Source organism: Vombatus ursinus, unplaced genomic scaffold (genome assembly GCF_900497805.2).
Source record: "Vombatus ursinus unplaced genomic scaffold, bare-nosed wombat genome assembly UNPS02014813.1, whole genome shotgun sequence".
Lineage (NCBI taxonomy): Eukaryota > Metazoa > Chordata > Mammalia > Diprotodontia > Vombatidae > Vombatus > Vombatus ursinus.
The window spans coordinates 26,225,897-26,244,007 of NW_020954591.1; the positions used below are offsets into that span (position 1 = coordinate 26,225,897).

At 40.1% G+C, this 18,111-nt stretch overlaps 1 protein-coding gene across 3 annotated transcripts in view; it reads right to left on the reverse strand.

Moving 5' to 3' along the window:
• The window catches only part of NTM (neurotrimin), a 1,238,439-nt gene that overhangs the window by 272,386 nt on the left and 947,942 nt on the right, over positions 1 to 18,111 (reverse strand). For all 3 annotated transcript variants that reach the window (XM_027835123.1, XM_027835124.1, XM_027835125.1), the window contains one exon: positions 12,256 to 12,488. In XM_027835123.1, coding sequence (XP_027690924.1) covers positions 12,256 to 12,488 — 233 coding nt within the window. The remainder of the gene's footprint in view (positions 1 to 12,255; positions 12,489 to 18,111) is intronic.

Consider the following 18,111-nt stretch of genomic DNA (forward strand, 5'->3'; position numbering starts at 1 on the left):
GTGGTTCCCTATTGCCTCCAGGATCAAACATAAAGTGTTTGGCATTCAAAGCCCTTTAGAGAGGTAAAGCGTTTAGGGGATTATACCTATAAAGCACTTTGCAAAATGTATAGTGTCACAAAAATACTGGGTATTAGTTTCCTCGTTTATAAAATAATGGTGTTGATCTAAATCAGTGGTGTCAAACAAATAGAAATGGGACCCAATAAACTGTACATAAGAATTCCTGGGGGCTACATATTGCACTAGAAAACCACACACACACACATGTGTGTATGTGTGTGTGTCTATGTGTGTATATATGCGTGTGTATCTAATTTATTTCTGTATTTATTAATATATCAATACTTTAAAATCAGGTAGGAACTACATTTTAATCCAGTTCAGGCCACAATCGGGAGAATTTGGAAACGCAGATGCCCTCTGAGATCTTCTCCAAGGTACAAGGCCTCCTGACGCAATGAATTCTATTTTTGACCTGTTTGTTAGTAAGTTTTTACTTACATCCATTCTAAACTCCTGCTACTTCTAACCATTGCTCTGCATTGTGCTCTCTGGGGTCAAACTGAACAAGTCTAATCCCTTTTCTAAGTGACAACTTTTGAAATTTGTACTAGAAGACAACTGTCCCATTCCTTCCAAAGCCTCAAATCTGATTTTCTTCAGGCTAAATATCTCCAGTTTCTTTCATTGTGCCTTATCTGACATGATCTTGAGTGTCTCATCCTGATCACTCTCTTCTTTATGCTATCCAGTATCCATGTCTCCTGTCTAACTCTGATAATAATAATTAATATTAATACCAGCTAGCATTTAGTGTTTTAAGGTTTGCAAGGCAATTTGTGCATATCTCACATGATTCTCACAACAGTTCTGGGAGGTAGGTACTATTATCATCCTCATTTTACAGATGAGGAAACTGAGGCAGAGAGTAGTTAAGTGATATGCCCAGAGTCATACAGCTAGTAACTGTCTGAGGTTGGATTTGAACTCAGGTCTTCCTGACTTCAGGTCCAATACTCTATCCATTGAGCTACTTAGCTGCTTCATATCTATTCTCGTGTCTGTTGTGCAAGGTTTCTCATTACCTATGAGCCACAGAAATCAGTATGTGTTAATTTTTGCCAGAAGTTAGAAATATATGTTAATCAAGCTTCTTTCAGGTATATCCTGGGGAATGACTCGATCAGCCCTGACAGATGGTAGCGACTATTTCACACTATCTGCTACCAACCTGATGTAACTGAGCTGCTGAAATTAATCCACATAATAATAGAGAAAGCCAAGGAGTCAGATTAGCAGAGTAGAAAGAGTGCTCAATTTGTAGTCAGGGAATCTGTGTTCAAATCCCAGTTCTGCTATTACCTATATGACCTTAAACAAGACCGATTTGGTCCTCATTTCCTCACTTGTAAAATAAGGGGGTTGGATTAAATCACACCTAGGACCCCTTCCAGCTCTAGAGTAAACCCATGGTGCTTTGTTATGGGGATGAAGAGGGAAAACGCATCCAAGAAATGTAACTTGATCAGTGCTTGTTATTGATAATTGGCATTCGCCCCCCAAAAGAGGAACAAAATATACAACTTGGAGGCTAAAAGAAAGCCTAGGATATAGTTGGAACCAAAGTATTTTCCTCCTGTAGTTAGAAATATTTGGTCTGAAGAGAAGACTATGTTGATTCCCTGAGGAAAACTAGCTGGCAACTCAGCTACAGCCCTGGGGGAATCAGCATCTACATTGATGTTCAAAGGAAGTGGGAGAATAGGGATGGGGGTGTTAGGTGGAAGCTAGGAACCATCATTAGCTGCTGATGCTTTTGTTAGTGCCTTGACAAAAGGGTGCCTCTTCTAAAGACTATATTACCATGGCCCAAATATGGCAAAGGATTGGGGGAGGGGGGGCTGATGCTAGTCACAGTCTGACCAAAAAAAAGAGGAGGCAGGGGCTTCTCCAAATAACTTCCAGAACAGGATCCACCTCTTTTCTCTCCATTGCCCAATTCCGTTCCCCACCCCCCACCCCTTGCTGCTAGATGCCTTCATCTGACCAAGCTTTGGAGCATCTTACCTTCTTCATTAAGCATTGGTGTACATGACTAAGAAACCTCCCCCGTTTTGTTTTGCTTCTAAATTGTCTTAACATGCCTAGAGTTGAGACTATGCTATAAATGAGCTAATTGAGTTTTTAATGCTGGCAAGGCAGGCTCCTTTGACAAATCTCGAAGCCTTCACTGATTACTTCAAAAAAGTATCAGAATTAACTCAGAGTCACTTGGTTGTATCACTTGCATGCTGTCTGAATTTAGTAACACAATTTCAGATAAAATGGCCTAATTTCTTTCCCTTTCCCAGGACACTTTGAGGGGTCTTCCAATTTGGTGAATGAATTTAACTTCTTACTTTTTAAATATCCTCAGTTGAGGCTCATCTACTATGCATAGGCCTGTGACTAGGTTAAAAGTAAATTTTCAAGTACCTCTTGAAAAGAAAGGAAAGAGAGAATAAAGTAGTTTGGAACTAGCAGCCAGATGGGGTCAGCTGTAATACAGCCTATGATTCAATTCAATTCAATTCATGTTGGAAGTTCATGTGTAAGGTGGAGAGAGATAGGAGAGGGAGGGCCAGCCTGAAAGTCAGCAAGATGGTCTTTAAATCATGCCTCATTGTGTAACCCTGGATAAGTCATTTAACCTCTTGTTGAGGTTTAGAGTTGGTAGAGCTGGTTCAGGTGTGAAAGAATTCACTTAGACCTTCTCCGTAGCCATTGGGAGCTTTATTTAGTGAAAGCTTCACGGGCCTGAGGTTAGCAAGGAGCTAAACGAAGGGTGCCATTATAGGAAAAGACCCAGGCTTATATAGACAGAAAGCTACACAGCTTGTAGGATGGTGACATATTTTTAGGATTTCTTATGGGGGTTGGAGATTAGGGATGAGATGAAAATAAACAAGATGAGGTAGATGGTTGACACAGGATGAGGAAGATAAATGACAGGATAAGGAACACAGGATAAGGGGAAAAAAAGGCAATTCTTTTGGTACAGGATGGACTACAGAATAAACCTCAAACCCTCTCAGGTAGCCTGGGAAAGTAACCCTTAATATTATTTTTAATCCTAAGGCACTCTTTGCCCCCACATCACTCTCATTGTACTCAGGGAACTCCCTATAACTATAAATTGCAACAATAACTATAGTTGCCAATCTGTAGGGTAGAAGTCATTTCCTCACCAGGACCTGATGGGGAATGGGACCTGAACCCCTAAAAGTCCTGAACTTTCCCACAAATTTCAGGAACCCTGTCCCAGGGTTCACCTGAGGCATCCAGCCCATCCCAGTGAAATAATCCTTTTGATCATCCTTTCACTGTGGCCCTACCACTTAACTCCTTCCATTGTCTATACCTGGCCCCACCCCAGGCTACTTGCTACTCCTAGACCCCATCCAGATTTTCTTATTGTCTTTTTCTGTTTAAAAGTCTCATTCTCACCCCTATTAAATTGTGCAGACTCTTAGAATCTGGCCCTCTTGTACTGGCATCACAAATACCTCAGACTCACTAAGAATCTCACCCACTCAATCAGTGTCACAATAAACTTACTACTTGGACTGAAAGAAGGCTTGAATGGTCAAATTCTTTCGAGGCAGACCTACTCTGTATCCTTGCATTTCAAGGTTCCTAGCACCCCTAGACCGCATCATGCCTTCCTACCCTAATGAAATAATAGGTTTGGATCCCACACCCCCCAAAAGTGCCAAGCACTGGTCCAGGAGCTGGGAATACAAAGGCAAAAAAAAAAAAATCTCTGAATCCCAGGGATTTACATTCTACCAGAGTGAAACAGATTCAAAGTAATTGCAAGAAAGAGATAGTGTTAACAATGAGGGAAAATCAAGAAAGATCTAGTCACTTTGCACCAAGCACATGAAGTAGAGAATTCTGTCTCTTCAGATCTAGGTTATACTTTTCCACAAATGGATGCAAAATGGACCAAGCTTCTGAATGAATGAGTCACTCTCTGAGATTACCCCCAATTTCATATGTATACACATATATGTGTGTGTGTATATATACACACACATATATCTTGTTTGTACATTGTTGTTTACATGCTATCACTTTCATAAGACTGTGAACTCCTTGAGGGCAGGGACTGTTGCTTGCCTTTCTTTGTTATCCTTAGTGCTTAGCATGGTGGTTGGCACATAGCAGGGGCTTGATAAATGGTTGTTGACTGATTGATGAACAGTAACATGTAAGGTTGTTCTGCTACTGCACTAACTGTGTGACTTAGGAAAGTCACTTCACCTTTTCTGGGGCCTCATCTGTAAAATTCAGGGCTTGCTCCAGATAAGCTCTAAGTTTCTTTCTAGGTCTAATTCTTGTGAATTTGGCTTAATTTTCTGGAATTGGAAAGGTCTTCCTGTGTGCAGGGGGAGGAGACCTGAGGCATAGAAGTCTTTGCTCTCAAAATGAGAAAGGAAGCATTGAGGTACATTACTCTCTTGACTAATCTGTGTTTCAGGTTTCCTTTTGTTCAGGTGCCAGAAGGCCTGTGGGATGTAGGTGTCTGGAAATTAGAAGTTATTGTTCCTGTTTGTATAATTATAATAATGAATTTGGCTAAGGGAGGATGATTAATTATGCAAGGTTGAAGAGCAACAAAGTCACCAGGTAGGGGTTAGGGTGCCTGGAAATGCTGAGAGGACAAGTGATAAGTGAAGGGGCAGTACTTCCAAAGGCTCCATTATTTCCACACAGCAGGCCTTGGCATTGGACCTAGAGGTCTATGGCAGCTCTGTCCCCTTGAACTGTGCTGAAGGGAGCAAGAAATCAGTGCCCAGTCTGCCTTTCCCTAGGCAGGTCCCACTGGGCAGACATTACTGCCCCCCCTCTTTCACCTGAGCAGTTTGATTCCAAAAAGCAGGTAATTAACTACCAAACAATAGTAGGGATTTACAGATTAATTCTGCTTTAGAAGAAACGGGAAAACTCATTTACACCAAACAAAAGGGAGGGGGGTGATTAGTTGCTGGAATAACAGTAAAAAGAGTGAGATAGGGCCTGGAAAACTGATAAAGAGGCCAAAAGATTTTTTTTTTTTATTATTGCACTAATATCCCCCCCTTTTTTATAAGCACTAAATTCTATAGTTTTCTATCATGCAAATGTGTGTCTCTAAGTGAGATTAAAGCCTAGAGGGGCACCACACTCCAGAGAAGTCCATTTTCAGGGTTTAGATAAGGTGAACCTTTCCTAATGCATCTCTCACAGCTCTGGGCTCATCACAACTGTACAAGTACACTAGGGTTTTTATAAATACAAATAGAGCTTTCTCCACTTCCTCCCTAGGCTATCTTTAATTTAGCAAACACTGTAGTCTCATTAAGAGCAGTTGCCATGCTCTCTCTGCCATGTGGGGTCTGCCAGGGAAAAAGGGGGCTGTTGGCTCTGCCTGGTCGAGGACAGGATCAATACAGCCATTTGGGATCAGTGATAGAACTAGAACTTTCTATTTCTATTTCAAGTCACTGGGCCTGAAAGTTTGGAAGGGGTTAAAATATGCAAATGGCCCTGGGAAGAAGACAAGAATTAAACTCTTGAATAGCAGTAGTCCTGGAATAAAGGGCAATGAGACTTCTGGTTTAAAATAGTAGACCTAAGTGAAGGAACTTTGGCCAAAGTGCACTAAGAGGATGTTTAGAGTCCTTGATGAGTATGTGTGAGGACTGTCCTTAATCTTCACTTTGTGAATCCCGAACCCCATGAACCTCACAAACCCCAATCTGAAAGATTCTGCTCTAAGAAAGAGACAAACAAAATTGGGGTACATGTGTCAATGGTTTAATTTCTATAGCTGGTTTGACGTGCATTGCATGGGAGTTCAGTCCAAAACCAGGTCCCCCTAAAGGGGCCAGTTCAGAACTGCCTCAGTTTGAGATTTTGGGGTACAGAGTTATATGCCTTTCCAAGAATAGGTGTTCCCAAGGGGTGCCACTCAACTGTGATTGGTCTACATACTAGGAGTCAGGTCATATTAAAATGAAGTCTTGAGTGGGTGCTTTAAAGGAAATACCACCCCCAGTCTTGGAAGTCTGTTTCCACCCAAACTTGAGTACGATAAAATCAATTCAGGCCTGGGCTGGAGTTTGACTAAAATAAGAAGATTCAATGCAATCTCATTATCAGAGATATCCTTCTGAAGAATTTTGGACAGAAGGCTGGGGGGGTGGGGTGGGCTCTGAGTCTCAAGTACACAGATTATGAAGAGAAATAATTTTTAACAACTTATAAGCTTATCTTGAATTTTCATAGCTAGATGCTTTAAACTAGTTTTAGTTATTCTGTCCAAAAAAACTATGTGTTCGCTCTTGAATTGTCTCAGGAGACGGTTGGAGAAGTGGCTAGAATGCTGGATTTTCAATGAAGAAAGACTTAAATTCAAATTCAGCCTCAGACACAAGCTGTGTGACCCTGGGCAAGTAATTTAATCCTTCTCAGCCTCAAGTTTCCCACCTTTATGGAAACAATAAAATACCTACCTTCCCAGAGTTGAAGGTGAGGATCAAATGAAATACATGTAAAATACTTTGCAAATCTACAAACTTTTATATAAATTTTAACTGTTGTCCTGTGTTAGCTGTTCAAAAGATTATCCATGTGAGCTGGAATGCCTGGCTCATTCATAGCACTATGGGTATTATCAATGTCAAAGCAGTCTGGGCTTTTATCTGAAGGGTAGGCTTTGAGGAAGCCTGAAGTGTTTCTAGGGAGGAAGACCCTTTTCCCAATAAAGAGGCAATGAGCAACAAGGGGAACTGTGTAGTGATGAACTTGAATAAGTGGTCTCCAAAGTGGGATGTTCACATGCCAACACGGTTCACAGGATGGTCCAATGGGATATGGGAAAACATTCTAGAAATGAGAAGAGCAGGACGGCCGTTCGGGGATTTAAAGACACCGTTAGACTGATGCTTTCCTTCCCCTTGCCCGCTCCCAGTGCAGGGTGGGGTGGAACATCAGCTCTGCCACCAGGCCCTCCCATCCCTCTTTCCCAACCCCTGGAGGACAAGAATAACAACTACAAGGACAACAACAACAAGCACTAGCATTTATATAGAGCCTTAAGGCTTACAAAGAAAGTTTTGTTGTTCAGTCATTTTTCAGTTGTGTATGACTCTTTGTGACCCCCATTTGAGTTTTCTTTGCTTGAGTGGTTCGCCATTTCCTTGTTAAGTTCATTTTACAGATGAAGAAACTGAGGCAAACAGGTAAATGACTTGCCCAGAGTGGCACAGCTAGTAAGTGTCTAAGGCCAGAAAAGAAAAAAAAATTCTTTGAAAATATTATCTCATTTGATTGTCACAACAATGCTGGGAGATAAGTGCAATTATCATCCTCATTTTATAGAAGAGGAAACTGAGGTAGATAGGGGTTAAGTGACTTGCCCAAAGTCACACAAGTATCAGAGGCTGGTTTTGAACTTAGGTCTTCATGACTCCAGATGCCCTGTCTGTTGAGTCACCTGCCTATCAAGGGAGACTTGAGCAAGGGGTCCAGGAGTTTCTGAAGCAAGCTGAGCAAAAAGCAAATAAGCACAGCATCACTGGACAGCACTGGATGAATACAAGAAGAGGACCGGTGGACAGGCTCAATGGACAGCTGCTAACAGTACTGTTGGGACTTAAGTAACCAAACATGGAGCTCTCTCAGATCCGCAACCCTGATTCCCAGATCCCATATCCTCCTCTCCATCCCCAAGAACACCACTTACTAGCTAGCTTTAAGGAAAAGGAAGGCCATTTACCACCAGGAAAACAGAACCTATGGGCTATCTTTCCATTTGCCCTGCCATACCCATCTTCCCTATCTGAAATAGCAACTTTTAGACTATCAGCTCTTCCTCTGTTCTCTTCTCCCAAATCGGAGAAAATAATAATATTATTATTAAATAGTAACTAATATTTATAGGGCATTTCTTACATGCCAGGAACTGTGGTGAACACTTTTCAAGTACTAACTCATCTGATCCCCACAACAACACTGTAGCTGAATTTCAGCAAAATACCTTTGCATAATTAGTGGATGGGACTGAAAAACCAGGATCAAGGTTTGTTTATGGAGGCCAATGATGCACTTGTTCCATTTGGATCTACAGAACTTTGTGAGATATCTTTTTCAGCAACGATAACCTTTGAGGCCAAAACAAACTGACCTTAGAACCAGATCTCTCAATCACTCTTTCCATCACAAAGTATTGAAACAAGATTTCAAAAAATAATGAAGCTTATAAAATAACATCATTTTCAGTAAACATTAAGAATAATAATATTCTAGTGAGTAAAAACACTTTTTACCATTGATAAATAAATACTTTAAAATACTATTCATTTTCTCTTTCTCTCTTCACTTTTTTCTGTTTTATAATATACCTAATAGTACATGCATATAATTTATAAATAAATGAATATACATATATTAGTCATGCACATAGAAGTTTTTTTTCCTTTGTTTGTTTTTCCTAATAGCATGTGTGACCCAAAAAACTTGGAGATCATTAGAGTAGGAGACTGAGGAATCAGATCAGAGTTCTAGTCCTGACTCCATCATTTCCTAGCTATGTGACCTTGACCCTCTCATATAATCTTTTTAGGCTTCAATTTCCTATCACCAAAATAATCAGGTGGCAGTCATTGCTGGTGGGACTGTAAATTTATGAAATGTTTTTGGAGAACAATCTGACAGTGCTCTAAAAAAGTTATGATGGTCATACCATTCAACCCTGAAATTCCTGTCCAATGCATCAACAGGCATCTATTAAGTCCCTACTCTGGGTCAGGCATTATGCTAGGCAAGGGATACAGACACAATAAATCAAATACTTCTTGCTCCAAACTAACTTATATTTTAACATGGTTGAGAGTATTTCCTCAAAGTGATAAAAAACAAACAAACAAAAAAAAGAATTAATTGAAGATCTTATAATCTGGAATGTCCTCCCTCTTTACCTCACCTCATAGAACATTATATATACATATACATATATATATATGTGTATAGATATACACACATATATACATACACACATACATATATGCATGCATAATACTATATGTTACTAGACAGGAAGGTATCTAGATATATACACATGCATATATGCATATATTCATATTTGTATTTTACATATTGTTTCCTTTAAAAGAATGTAAGCACCTTGAGGGCAAGGACTGTTTCTGTATGTATATGTATGTATGTATGATATGTATGACATACACATACATATATACATACAGAGAGAGAGATTCCCAGTGCTTAGTAGGCATTTATAAATGTTTATTGATTGATTGCAGCATTATTCTTTATTTCAAAAAGCTGGAAGCAATCTAAATATCCAATAATAGGAGAAATATTAAATGCATTATGATATATACACAGACGTCTCAATGGAATCCTTTAATGGAAATACAACTAAGAAATAAGAAGAGTATAAAGAAACTTGGAAAGACCTTTGCGACATGCACTAAAGCAAAAGCTAAAGAACCAGAAGAACAAAGTACATGCTAAACACAATCATCTAAAAAGGAAAGTGAATGAGGATGAATACACAAAGAATATTGATGGAGAATTACAGGGTGTTACTAAAAAGTTGTTATAATATTTATATTGCTTAATTAAAGTGTAAATAATTGCAAAGCATGCTCATTTAGTTGTATAGAAGTACAGTAATAAGTTTATAAAAATATTTGAATAAAATAAGAGTATTGGACCAGGTGGCCACTAAGTTTCTAGAGAACTGACATTCAAGGATTCTTATCATGTCATTCACTCCCATTCAATACAGGTCATTGAAGGAACTGCTTCTGTTATCAGAAATAAAAATAAAATAAAATAAAAGTTACAACTCCAAGGTTCCTTCGAGCTCAAACTTTATAGGTAGTATCACATAGTACTAGATTCTGAAAAGTTTAAACCAATGGGAGTGGAAGAGAGAAACATTAGTCAGATGTCATTTATGTGTATGTTGAGGGAGAAGAAGCAAAGGACATTAATGGGGTGTAAAGAATGCTAGATTTGGAGCCAGAAGCACCAAAAGAAAAGGTGGGGAAAGGTGACTATTCAGGTCCCTTCTAGCTGATCCAATCATTATGTGGTTCACATAATCCATGTTCACATAATCATAGGAACATACCACATTTTTTTTTCTCTTTTAAGATCAAAAACCAGTTAGAAATCTCAAGACTCCTCTCATCCCAGTGCAATTTTCTTTTTCCTTCCTTTCCCTTTCCTTTTATTCCATTTCTTTGCCTTTCCTTCCCTTCTCTTTCTTTCTTTATTTTTAGAGACTGCCTTTCCCTATCTCGCTCAAGCTGCAAATACAGTTGCAGTTGTCTCTCACAATCCTAATCTGACTAATGATTAGCTTGGTAAGGGTTGACCCATTCTGTTTCCAACCTGTACCAGTTCACCCCTCCTTAGGAAACCCTGCTGGTCCACTGCTGCCAGGAGTTCATCATACTGGTGAATGACATACTGGGGACATACTGTAGTTCAGAAATCCCAAACCCAAGTGATTGATCATCTTCAGTCTCCCAATAGCAGAGATTATAGAACCCATGCACAGTCAAGTGGAATTTTCATCCACAGTCTGAAACAACAATTTAAGACTATTCAGACAGACAGTTTCTGGTATGGGAATCATCGTTTACGCTCAATACAATAACAGATCACAAGATAAACAACAACAAAATCCACCCTATGGTGATATATGCCCTTTCCAACACAAAGACCAGGGAAGTTTGGTTCTATTTAGTTTGTCTGATTGCTTTAAGAGGGAGGTGGAAAAAAAAGGCCCTGGAAAATTACGGCCGTCTATTCTTTAGAGTGTCAATAATACTCAGTCCAGGCATATCGACAGCGGATTAGCTTAGGCTGGCTCTGTGTACAAGACCAATGCCTTTCTTAACCCAGCTTGTTTCCAAATCAATATACCCATCAGCATTTGAAAATTAGCCCAAGATGAGATTCCAATACTTGAGCTGGTGTGTCATGCTAACAGGGCACCCAGCCAACTTATAGAGGAAATCACCTAGCAAGGGATTAGACATTTTCCATTAGTTTGTGCTCAAACTGCCCAAGTTAAGATTGCTGACCTCCCACCCTCTACTGATCTCTTCATTTCAGTGTCTATAAAGAACCTATGAGGCATACTCCTATCAACACATACTCATCTTCCTATCATATGTCTATAATGTTGTCTGTAATAAATTTCCCCACCAAAGCATTGTTCTCTGTCTCACACTTTGCTGTCACCAACTCCATTTTAATTCAATTCAAATGGGAAAACAATGGCATCCCATTCCAGGCAAAAGAAACATAGCCACAGTGTAGTAGGGCAGATTTTTAGAACAGTCGAGACCAGCACAATTGGCTTTCATACAGAAACAATAAGAGAGTACTTAGTGGAACTGAAAGTTCCTCCAGAATTTGAAATTAAACACACCCATACACCACAGCTGTTGTATAATCTCTAACTCTGGCAATTTCTTGCTTTTCTATCTCTTTCCTTCAGTTAGCTTGTTCTAGCCATCCTCACCTCATCAAATCCTCTTTTTTGCTTTTTGCCTTGCTTGTCTATGTTCTAAGTCTCCTATTTCCCATCTTCTTTTTTTCATGGTTCTCTTCCATAATTCTTCCCTTTCCTCTTTTTTTTAACCCCCCCCACCCCCTTTACACTTTACATCTTCTAAACTTCATGACCTGGCTCATTCTCATTTCACAAAGGTCTCAGGCTTGAGAAAGATCACCAGGCTCTCCTCATGGGGCCACCTGTAGGAAGGCCAAGGAAACAGGAGTAGCAAAGAATGGATTCCCTTCCAAAGATATGAAGAGGGACATTCCACTAGGTCCATACCTTAAACTAAGTAAAGGAAGCTCTGTACTAGTAACCAAAGGAAAAACAAAACAAAACAAAAAACAACAAAATAAGAAATCATTGCAATTGATGACAGCAAATTGAAAGAAAGCAGCATGATTTAATTGTATACTATGGAATTGGAATTGGTCACTTTTGTCCTGGCCCTACTTTTTACTCAGTGTGAAAGTCAGTGACCAAGACACTTGAGTTCTGTATTCTATAAAACAAAAACAAACCAAAACAAAACACCAGGAAACTGACCTAGCCAGAGCCTACATTCTACACAGAAAGGCGCCCCAGCTCCCATGCACCGGACTTCCCCATTCCACAGGATCCCTTACCTTGAACGATGAGGTGGACTCGTGATGTCTTTGGGTGGTTGTCTGTCTGCACAGAGCAGGTGTACGGGCCTTCATCATATATGTCCACATTCTGGATCTCAATGCTGTACTGGGTTTTGGTGTTGGTCAGGAGGACCACCCGAGGATCTAGGCACCACTTGTCATTCCCAGCATAGAGGATCGTGCTGCGGTTCAGCCAGGCCACCCGAGTGACTCGGTTGTCCACAGTGCACCTAAAAGAAAGATGAGGCAGGGCAGGCAGGTCAGATGAAGGGTAGAGCAGAAGGAATGAGTTCTCAAAAAGTGCCTAGAGAGGTAGGAATGAGTTCTCAAAAAGTGCCTAGAGAGGTATGGGATGCACAGAGGGGTAGAGCGGCTGTGATCTTTTATCTGTCTTTTAACTCCCAACATTCTTACATTTTAAAGTTTTGCTATCTTTATGGCCAGTGACACTAGCCTCCTTGCTGTTCCTCAGACAAAACACTATCTCCCAACCTGAGGCATTTTTCTGACTGGTGCTTATGCCTGGAATCCATATCTCTTCATCTTCAATTTGTGGCTTCTTGTTCTTTCTTCAAATCTTAGCTAAAGCCCCACCTTCTACAAAAAGCCATTCCTAATCCTCCTTCATTTTAGCACCTATCACCTGACATGACCTCCAGTTTATCCCGTCTCCATCATTTTTGTACATGGTTATTTGCATGTTCTCTTCCCCATCCATATGTTGGATGATGAGAGCAAGAGTGCTCCCTCCTTTTTTTGTTTGTATTCCCAGCACTCACCACAGTGTCCGACACATAGTAAGCACTAAATAAGTGTTGACTTGACTCCTGTGATAGTTCTTAATAGTCATCATGCCTCACAGGAATATAAGATCTACACATTGTCTGCTTTGTACTTCTGGGATCTGAGTCCTTCATTGAAGTCAATAGTCAATTTATTCAGTATGTATCATGAGGGCAAAGGACATAGTTCTGGGACTCTAGAAATCAAGACATATTCAAATACCTTCCCAACTATAATTCCAGAGGCATTTTTTCCTAATTCAAGGTAGCTGATCCCTATAGAACTATGAGAATCCTTTGCCAAGCCCCTTTCAGCAACATTAACAGAAAGCTTTCAGATACTAGGCCACATCTGTACCACTTCTTATAGCTGTTGTCTTGTCATAATCCAAAGTCTAATATTTTCACTTCTGTAGGAATCATCATCAAGTTGTTTTGCAGTCATGTCTGACTCTTCTTGACCCCATTTTGTGTTTTCTTGGCCCCTAGAGTGGTTCACCATTTCCTTCTCCTGCTCATTTTACAGATAAGGAAATTGAGGCAAACAGGGTTAAGTGACTTGCCCAGGATTACACAGCTAGTAAGTATCGGTGGCCAGATTTGAACTCATGTTTTCCTGACTCCAAGTCTGGCACTCCATCCACTGTGGCCACCTAGATGCTCTATCCTTAAAGTAGAGGGAGGCTGAGGAAATAGAGTCAACTGAGGCACCTACTATGTATCAGGCACTGTGTTAAGTGCTGGGGATACAAAAAAAAGGGGACAAAAACCAGTCCCTTCTCTAAAGGAGCTCGTAGTCCAAATGGAGTTGAGAGTCAAACACAAGTTCTCTGATTTTAAATCCAGTACTCTTTCTGCTCTTCCAAGTTTTTCCTCTATTACAAATGCATGCTTTTCACAAAACAAATATCTACATGCCTTAGAAAAGATAGTTTTCTGACATTAAAAATATGCATCTATAAAAAGCAATATTAAAATGTCTTCCTCATTTCACTCCCCTGTGCATTGTGCCCTAGGCAGATCACAGATTTTATTGAGTCCTCCCGGTCTTACTTCTGTCTGACCCAGACAGAGCTCAGCTAGAAACATCCTGAACCTGGGGTCCAACTACTTTTGCGCCACTTACTGTATTTTCTGGTCAACATAGGCAATGTCTCATGCCCACATGACTCTGACACAGTCGGTTGTTCTTCATTCTTGAAGCAGACCACAATGACATCACTATGTTGGAATCAAGGTACAATGTGTCAAGGCACTGTGGCTGATCAGAACAATATGAGCCAGGAAGGCTTTACCGCAAGTCAGGCACAACAGTAGTGTCTAAACAGGGAAAGAAGAAGGCATTCTGCTGCTCCAAGTAGATCAGGTCACCCAGCTCCATTCTCTCAGCCCTGGCTAGCATATCCTTGGAGTTGTTTAGTCATTTCCAGCCCTGTCCAACTCCTCATGACCCTACATGGGATTTTCTTGGCAGAGTTACTGGAGTGGTTTGCCATTTCCTTCTCCAGTGCATTTTATAGATGAGAAAACTGAGACAAACAGGGTTAAATGACTTATCCAGGGTCACACAGCTAGTAAGTGCCTGTGGCCAGGTTTGAACTCATGTTATCCTGACTCCAGGCCCAGCCCTTTATCCACTGTGCCACCTAGCTGCCCTATCCTTACAGAAGAGGGAGGCTAAAGAAACAGAGCTAACTGAGGCAGACCAAGTCGACTCAAATCAATTCAATTCACCAAATATTTATAATGTATCTATAATGTCCTTAAGTACTGTGCTGGTTTCTGGAAATGGGACAATGAAACAGTACCTGCCTTTAAGGACCTTACCTTCTACTAAAGGGATGAACTTACCCTAGTGCTCTCATATGCTGTACCTATTACCCAAGTTTATATTGCCTTGCTTGTTCCCAGGTGACGTATCTCAGTCCCACATGTAATTAGTACGAACTTTTAAAAAATTTTAATATGAACTTCAATAAGGCTTCTCAGAAAAGGGACAACACAATATATGCTATTATGTCAGAAAAATAGCCAAAGCACCAACATTAAGAAGGCTAATTGTTGTTACTATTCCTTGTATAATTGTAGTATTGTTGAAGACCGTTTTGACAGTGTTATATCTTGGTTCAGATGAAGCAGATCCTAAAGGCATGAATCTTGTTTGAGTATATACTGTTACCACTTTACAGAAGAGAACCTCATTCTTTGTGATTAACTTGCCCTATGGAACTATAATGAAAAGCCACTTTCTTTTCTAGAGTAACTGAAATTTCACCACATACATGGGAGAAAAGTCATTGTGCAAAAAATGCTGACCACTAAACTATAAACCACTTAAATAATTGTTTCTGAAGCGCACAATGGGACATCTAACAAGTCTAATGATGAATATGGGAAGACTGGCCTGGGAGTCCATGTGGATGTCTAATTATTGACAATTGACTGAAACTAAAGCAGTCGCACCAGACTGCACAGCAGTTAAAGGGCCAAGGATGTTCATCTGACACTTCTAGCTCAGCCAATTTCTAACAGGCTTATGTGGCCCCTGTGATATATACTATACGAAGAACGCTGGCATCTCATCAGCTGTGGCTCCAGGCACGTTGAAGGTTGTGCTTGGATGTCCAAACTGTCATCTCTGGAAACCAGTCTTGCTGACTTTCAGTGGAATTAATGGGGTGGTGTCTGGTGAGATATATCACTAAGGTAACTTGGAACCCAGCTCATGTCTCCCCTCTCATACTTGCCCTTATCTATCTGTCTCATTTATCCATTCTTCTGCCAGGAAGAATAACGCACACAAGACACCCATCCCATCTTTAGTTATAGCAAGCTGTGGATGGGGACGACTTCTAGTTCTAAAACTGAGAAATCTAAAGATCATGGATTTAGAGTGAGTAGAGACCCTAGAGGTCATCTAGCCTAGCCCCTTCATTCTACAGAAGAAACTGAGACCCAGAGAGGGTAAAGGGTACGATTCAAGGTCATGCAGACAGAAAGCACCCGAGTAAAGATTCAAACTCTGACACTGGATTCAGTGCTCAGGTACTGAGAGCGGTACCTTTTTCTGGTTGTGGGGGGAGGGAGGGACACACATTAGCAGTCCTATTTTTTTTCCCAGCAGTCCCTTGTATGTATCACCAATGTTTCTATTGTTTGCAAAACTGGTTTGCATGTAGCATGTCAACTTCTTCAGGATGCCATATTGACTAAGTGAGAATGAAGTTCTGACACAGGCCTGCCTCCTTGTTGGTCCTTACTCAAGGCACCCCATTTCCTGACTCCATGTTTTTTTCTTTAGCTGTCCCCCATTCCTGGAATGATCTCCCTCTTGATCTCTGCCCCCTAATTTCTCTCCTTCAAGGCTCAGTTAAATTTTTACTTTCTGCCAGAAGTCTTTTCCAGTCCTTCTTAATTTTAATGCCTTTCCTGTGAAATTATCCTCAATTTACCTTGTATATACTCCATTTGTATAGTTATTTCATACTGTCACCACCTTTAGATTATGAACTCTTTGAGAATATGGTATATATGCCATACACAGTATATAAGTAACACACACACTGTATCCCAAGAGCTTAGCATAGTGCCTGGCATATAGCAGGCACTTAATAAATGCTGGCTAATTAAATGACAGGCAAATATATCCTCACCAAAAGTGTTTGCCATTATTATGAAACATGTGTAATATAGAGTCCAAATGGAAAAAGGATTCCTCATAGATGTTGAAGTCTTCCAGATGCTTTTGCTCGAATATGAATTTCAATGATCATATCAAATCTTAGTACACTGAAAGGCCTCCAATGATCTCATGATCATTAATTACTCAAAAGAATTTGACCTAACTATCCTTATAGGAGAAACCAAGTGGATAAAGAATGCTTATCCAAAATATAAAATGCACATTGATGAATAGTCCATAAAGCTGGACCACTAGTATAGATAGCTAAATATATATCTATATCTAAATCATCTATTAATCAAATTGTGGAAAGGCTCTACAGATGAACAATGAACTAGATTTGGAGTTGAGTAGGAATGACAACAACAACATAATATGATAATAGCTAATAGCTATAATTTATTTAGTGCTTTAAGGTTTGCAATGCACTTCATAGATGGTATCTCAATGCATCCTCACCACAACCCTGTGAGGTAAGTGCTATTATTATCCCCACATAACAAACCAAAAAACTAAGGCTAATGAGGATTAAGTAGCTTGCTCAAGAACATAGCAGCTATTAAGTGTCTGAGGGAAGATGTCAATCCAGTCCTTCCTGAACCTAAGTCCAGCATTGTCTCCACTGCACCACTAAGCTTCAGAGGAGAACAGCATGGAGGTAGAGTTTTTAATTGCCTTAATCTTTTCTCTGAATCAAGGGTCCAGCTTTTTTATATAGATATTGTTGTGTTGAAATTCTAGGCAAGCTATGAAAAAGTATAGTCTGCAAAGAACTGTAGATCAACCAAGGGGAAATGGAGAGTTTAATGTTAGGTGTGAGTAGGCTATGACAAGTTACCAGTAAGGAATAATGCAAGAAAAGCAACATAAAGAAAATGAGATGTATAACCAAAAAAGGAGGTAGCAGAGTCATGTAGAGAGATTGAGGGATAATTACCAGAGAGCCTAGATGCTGCATTCAGGACCATGAAACATCCAAAGATCTACAGAAGCACATCCATTGTAGAAGAATCTTCAGTATAACATGGAGAAATGGTATTGCATGAGAAGACATGGTTGTACTGAAAGCTGAACCGCTGGAAAGAGTGTCTAATGAGATGACAGATTGATTGAAATGTCAAGTGTTTGGGTTCTGAACCCTCAGCTGTCCCTGACAGACCTGGCTAAGAATTTCTGTTGGTATGTGTCTAACACAAGGGTCAACATGTGTCAGGTCAGTGGGAAAAAATGTTTGTTGTAATTATTAATTTCCGTGGAGCAGGTGAGGTAGGAGTTGGTAGAAAGAAAGCAAAGACAATTAATATAAAATAAGTCCTGGTGGTGCAAAAGTTTTATGCTTCTTTACAAATTAGGGCTATCATTTTAAACATACATGAAATGGGGGAGTTT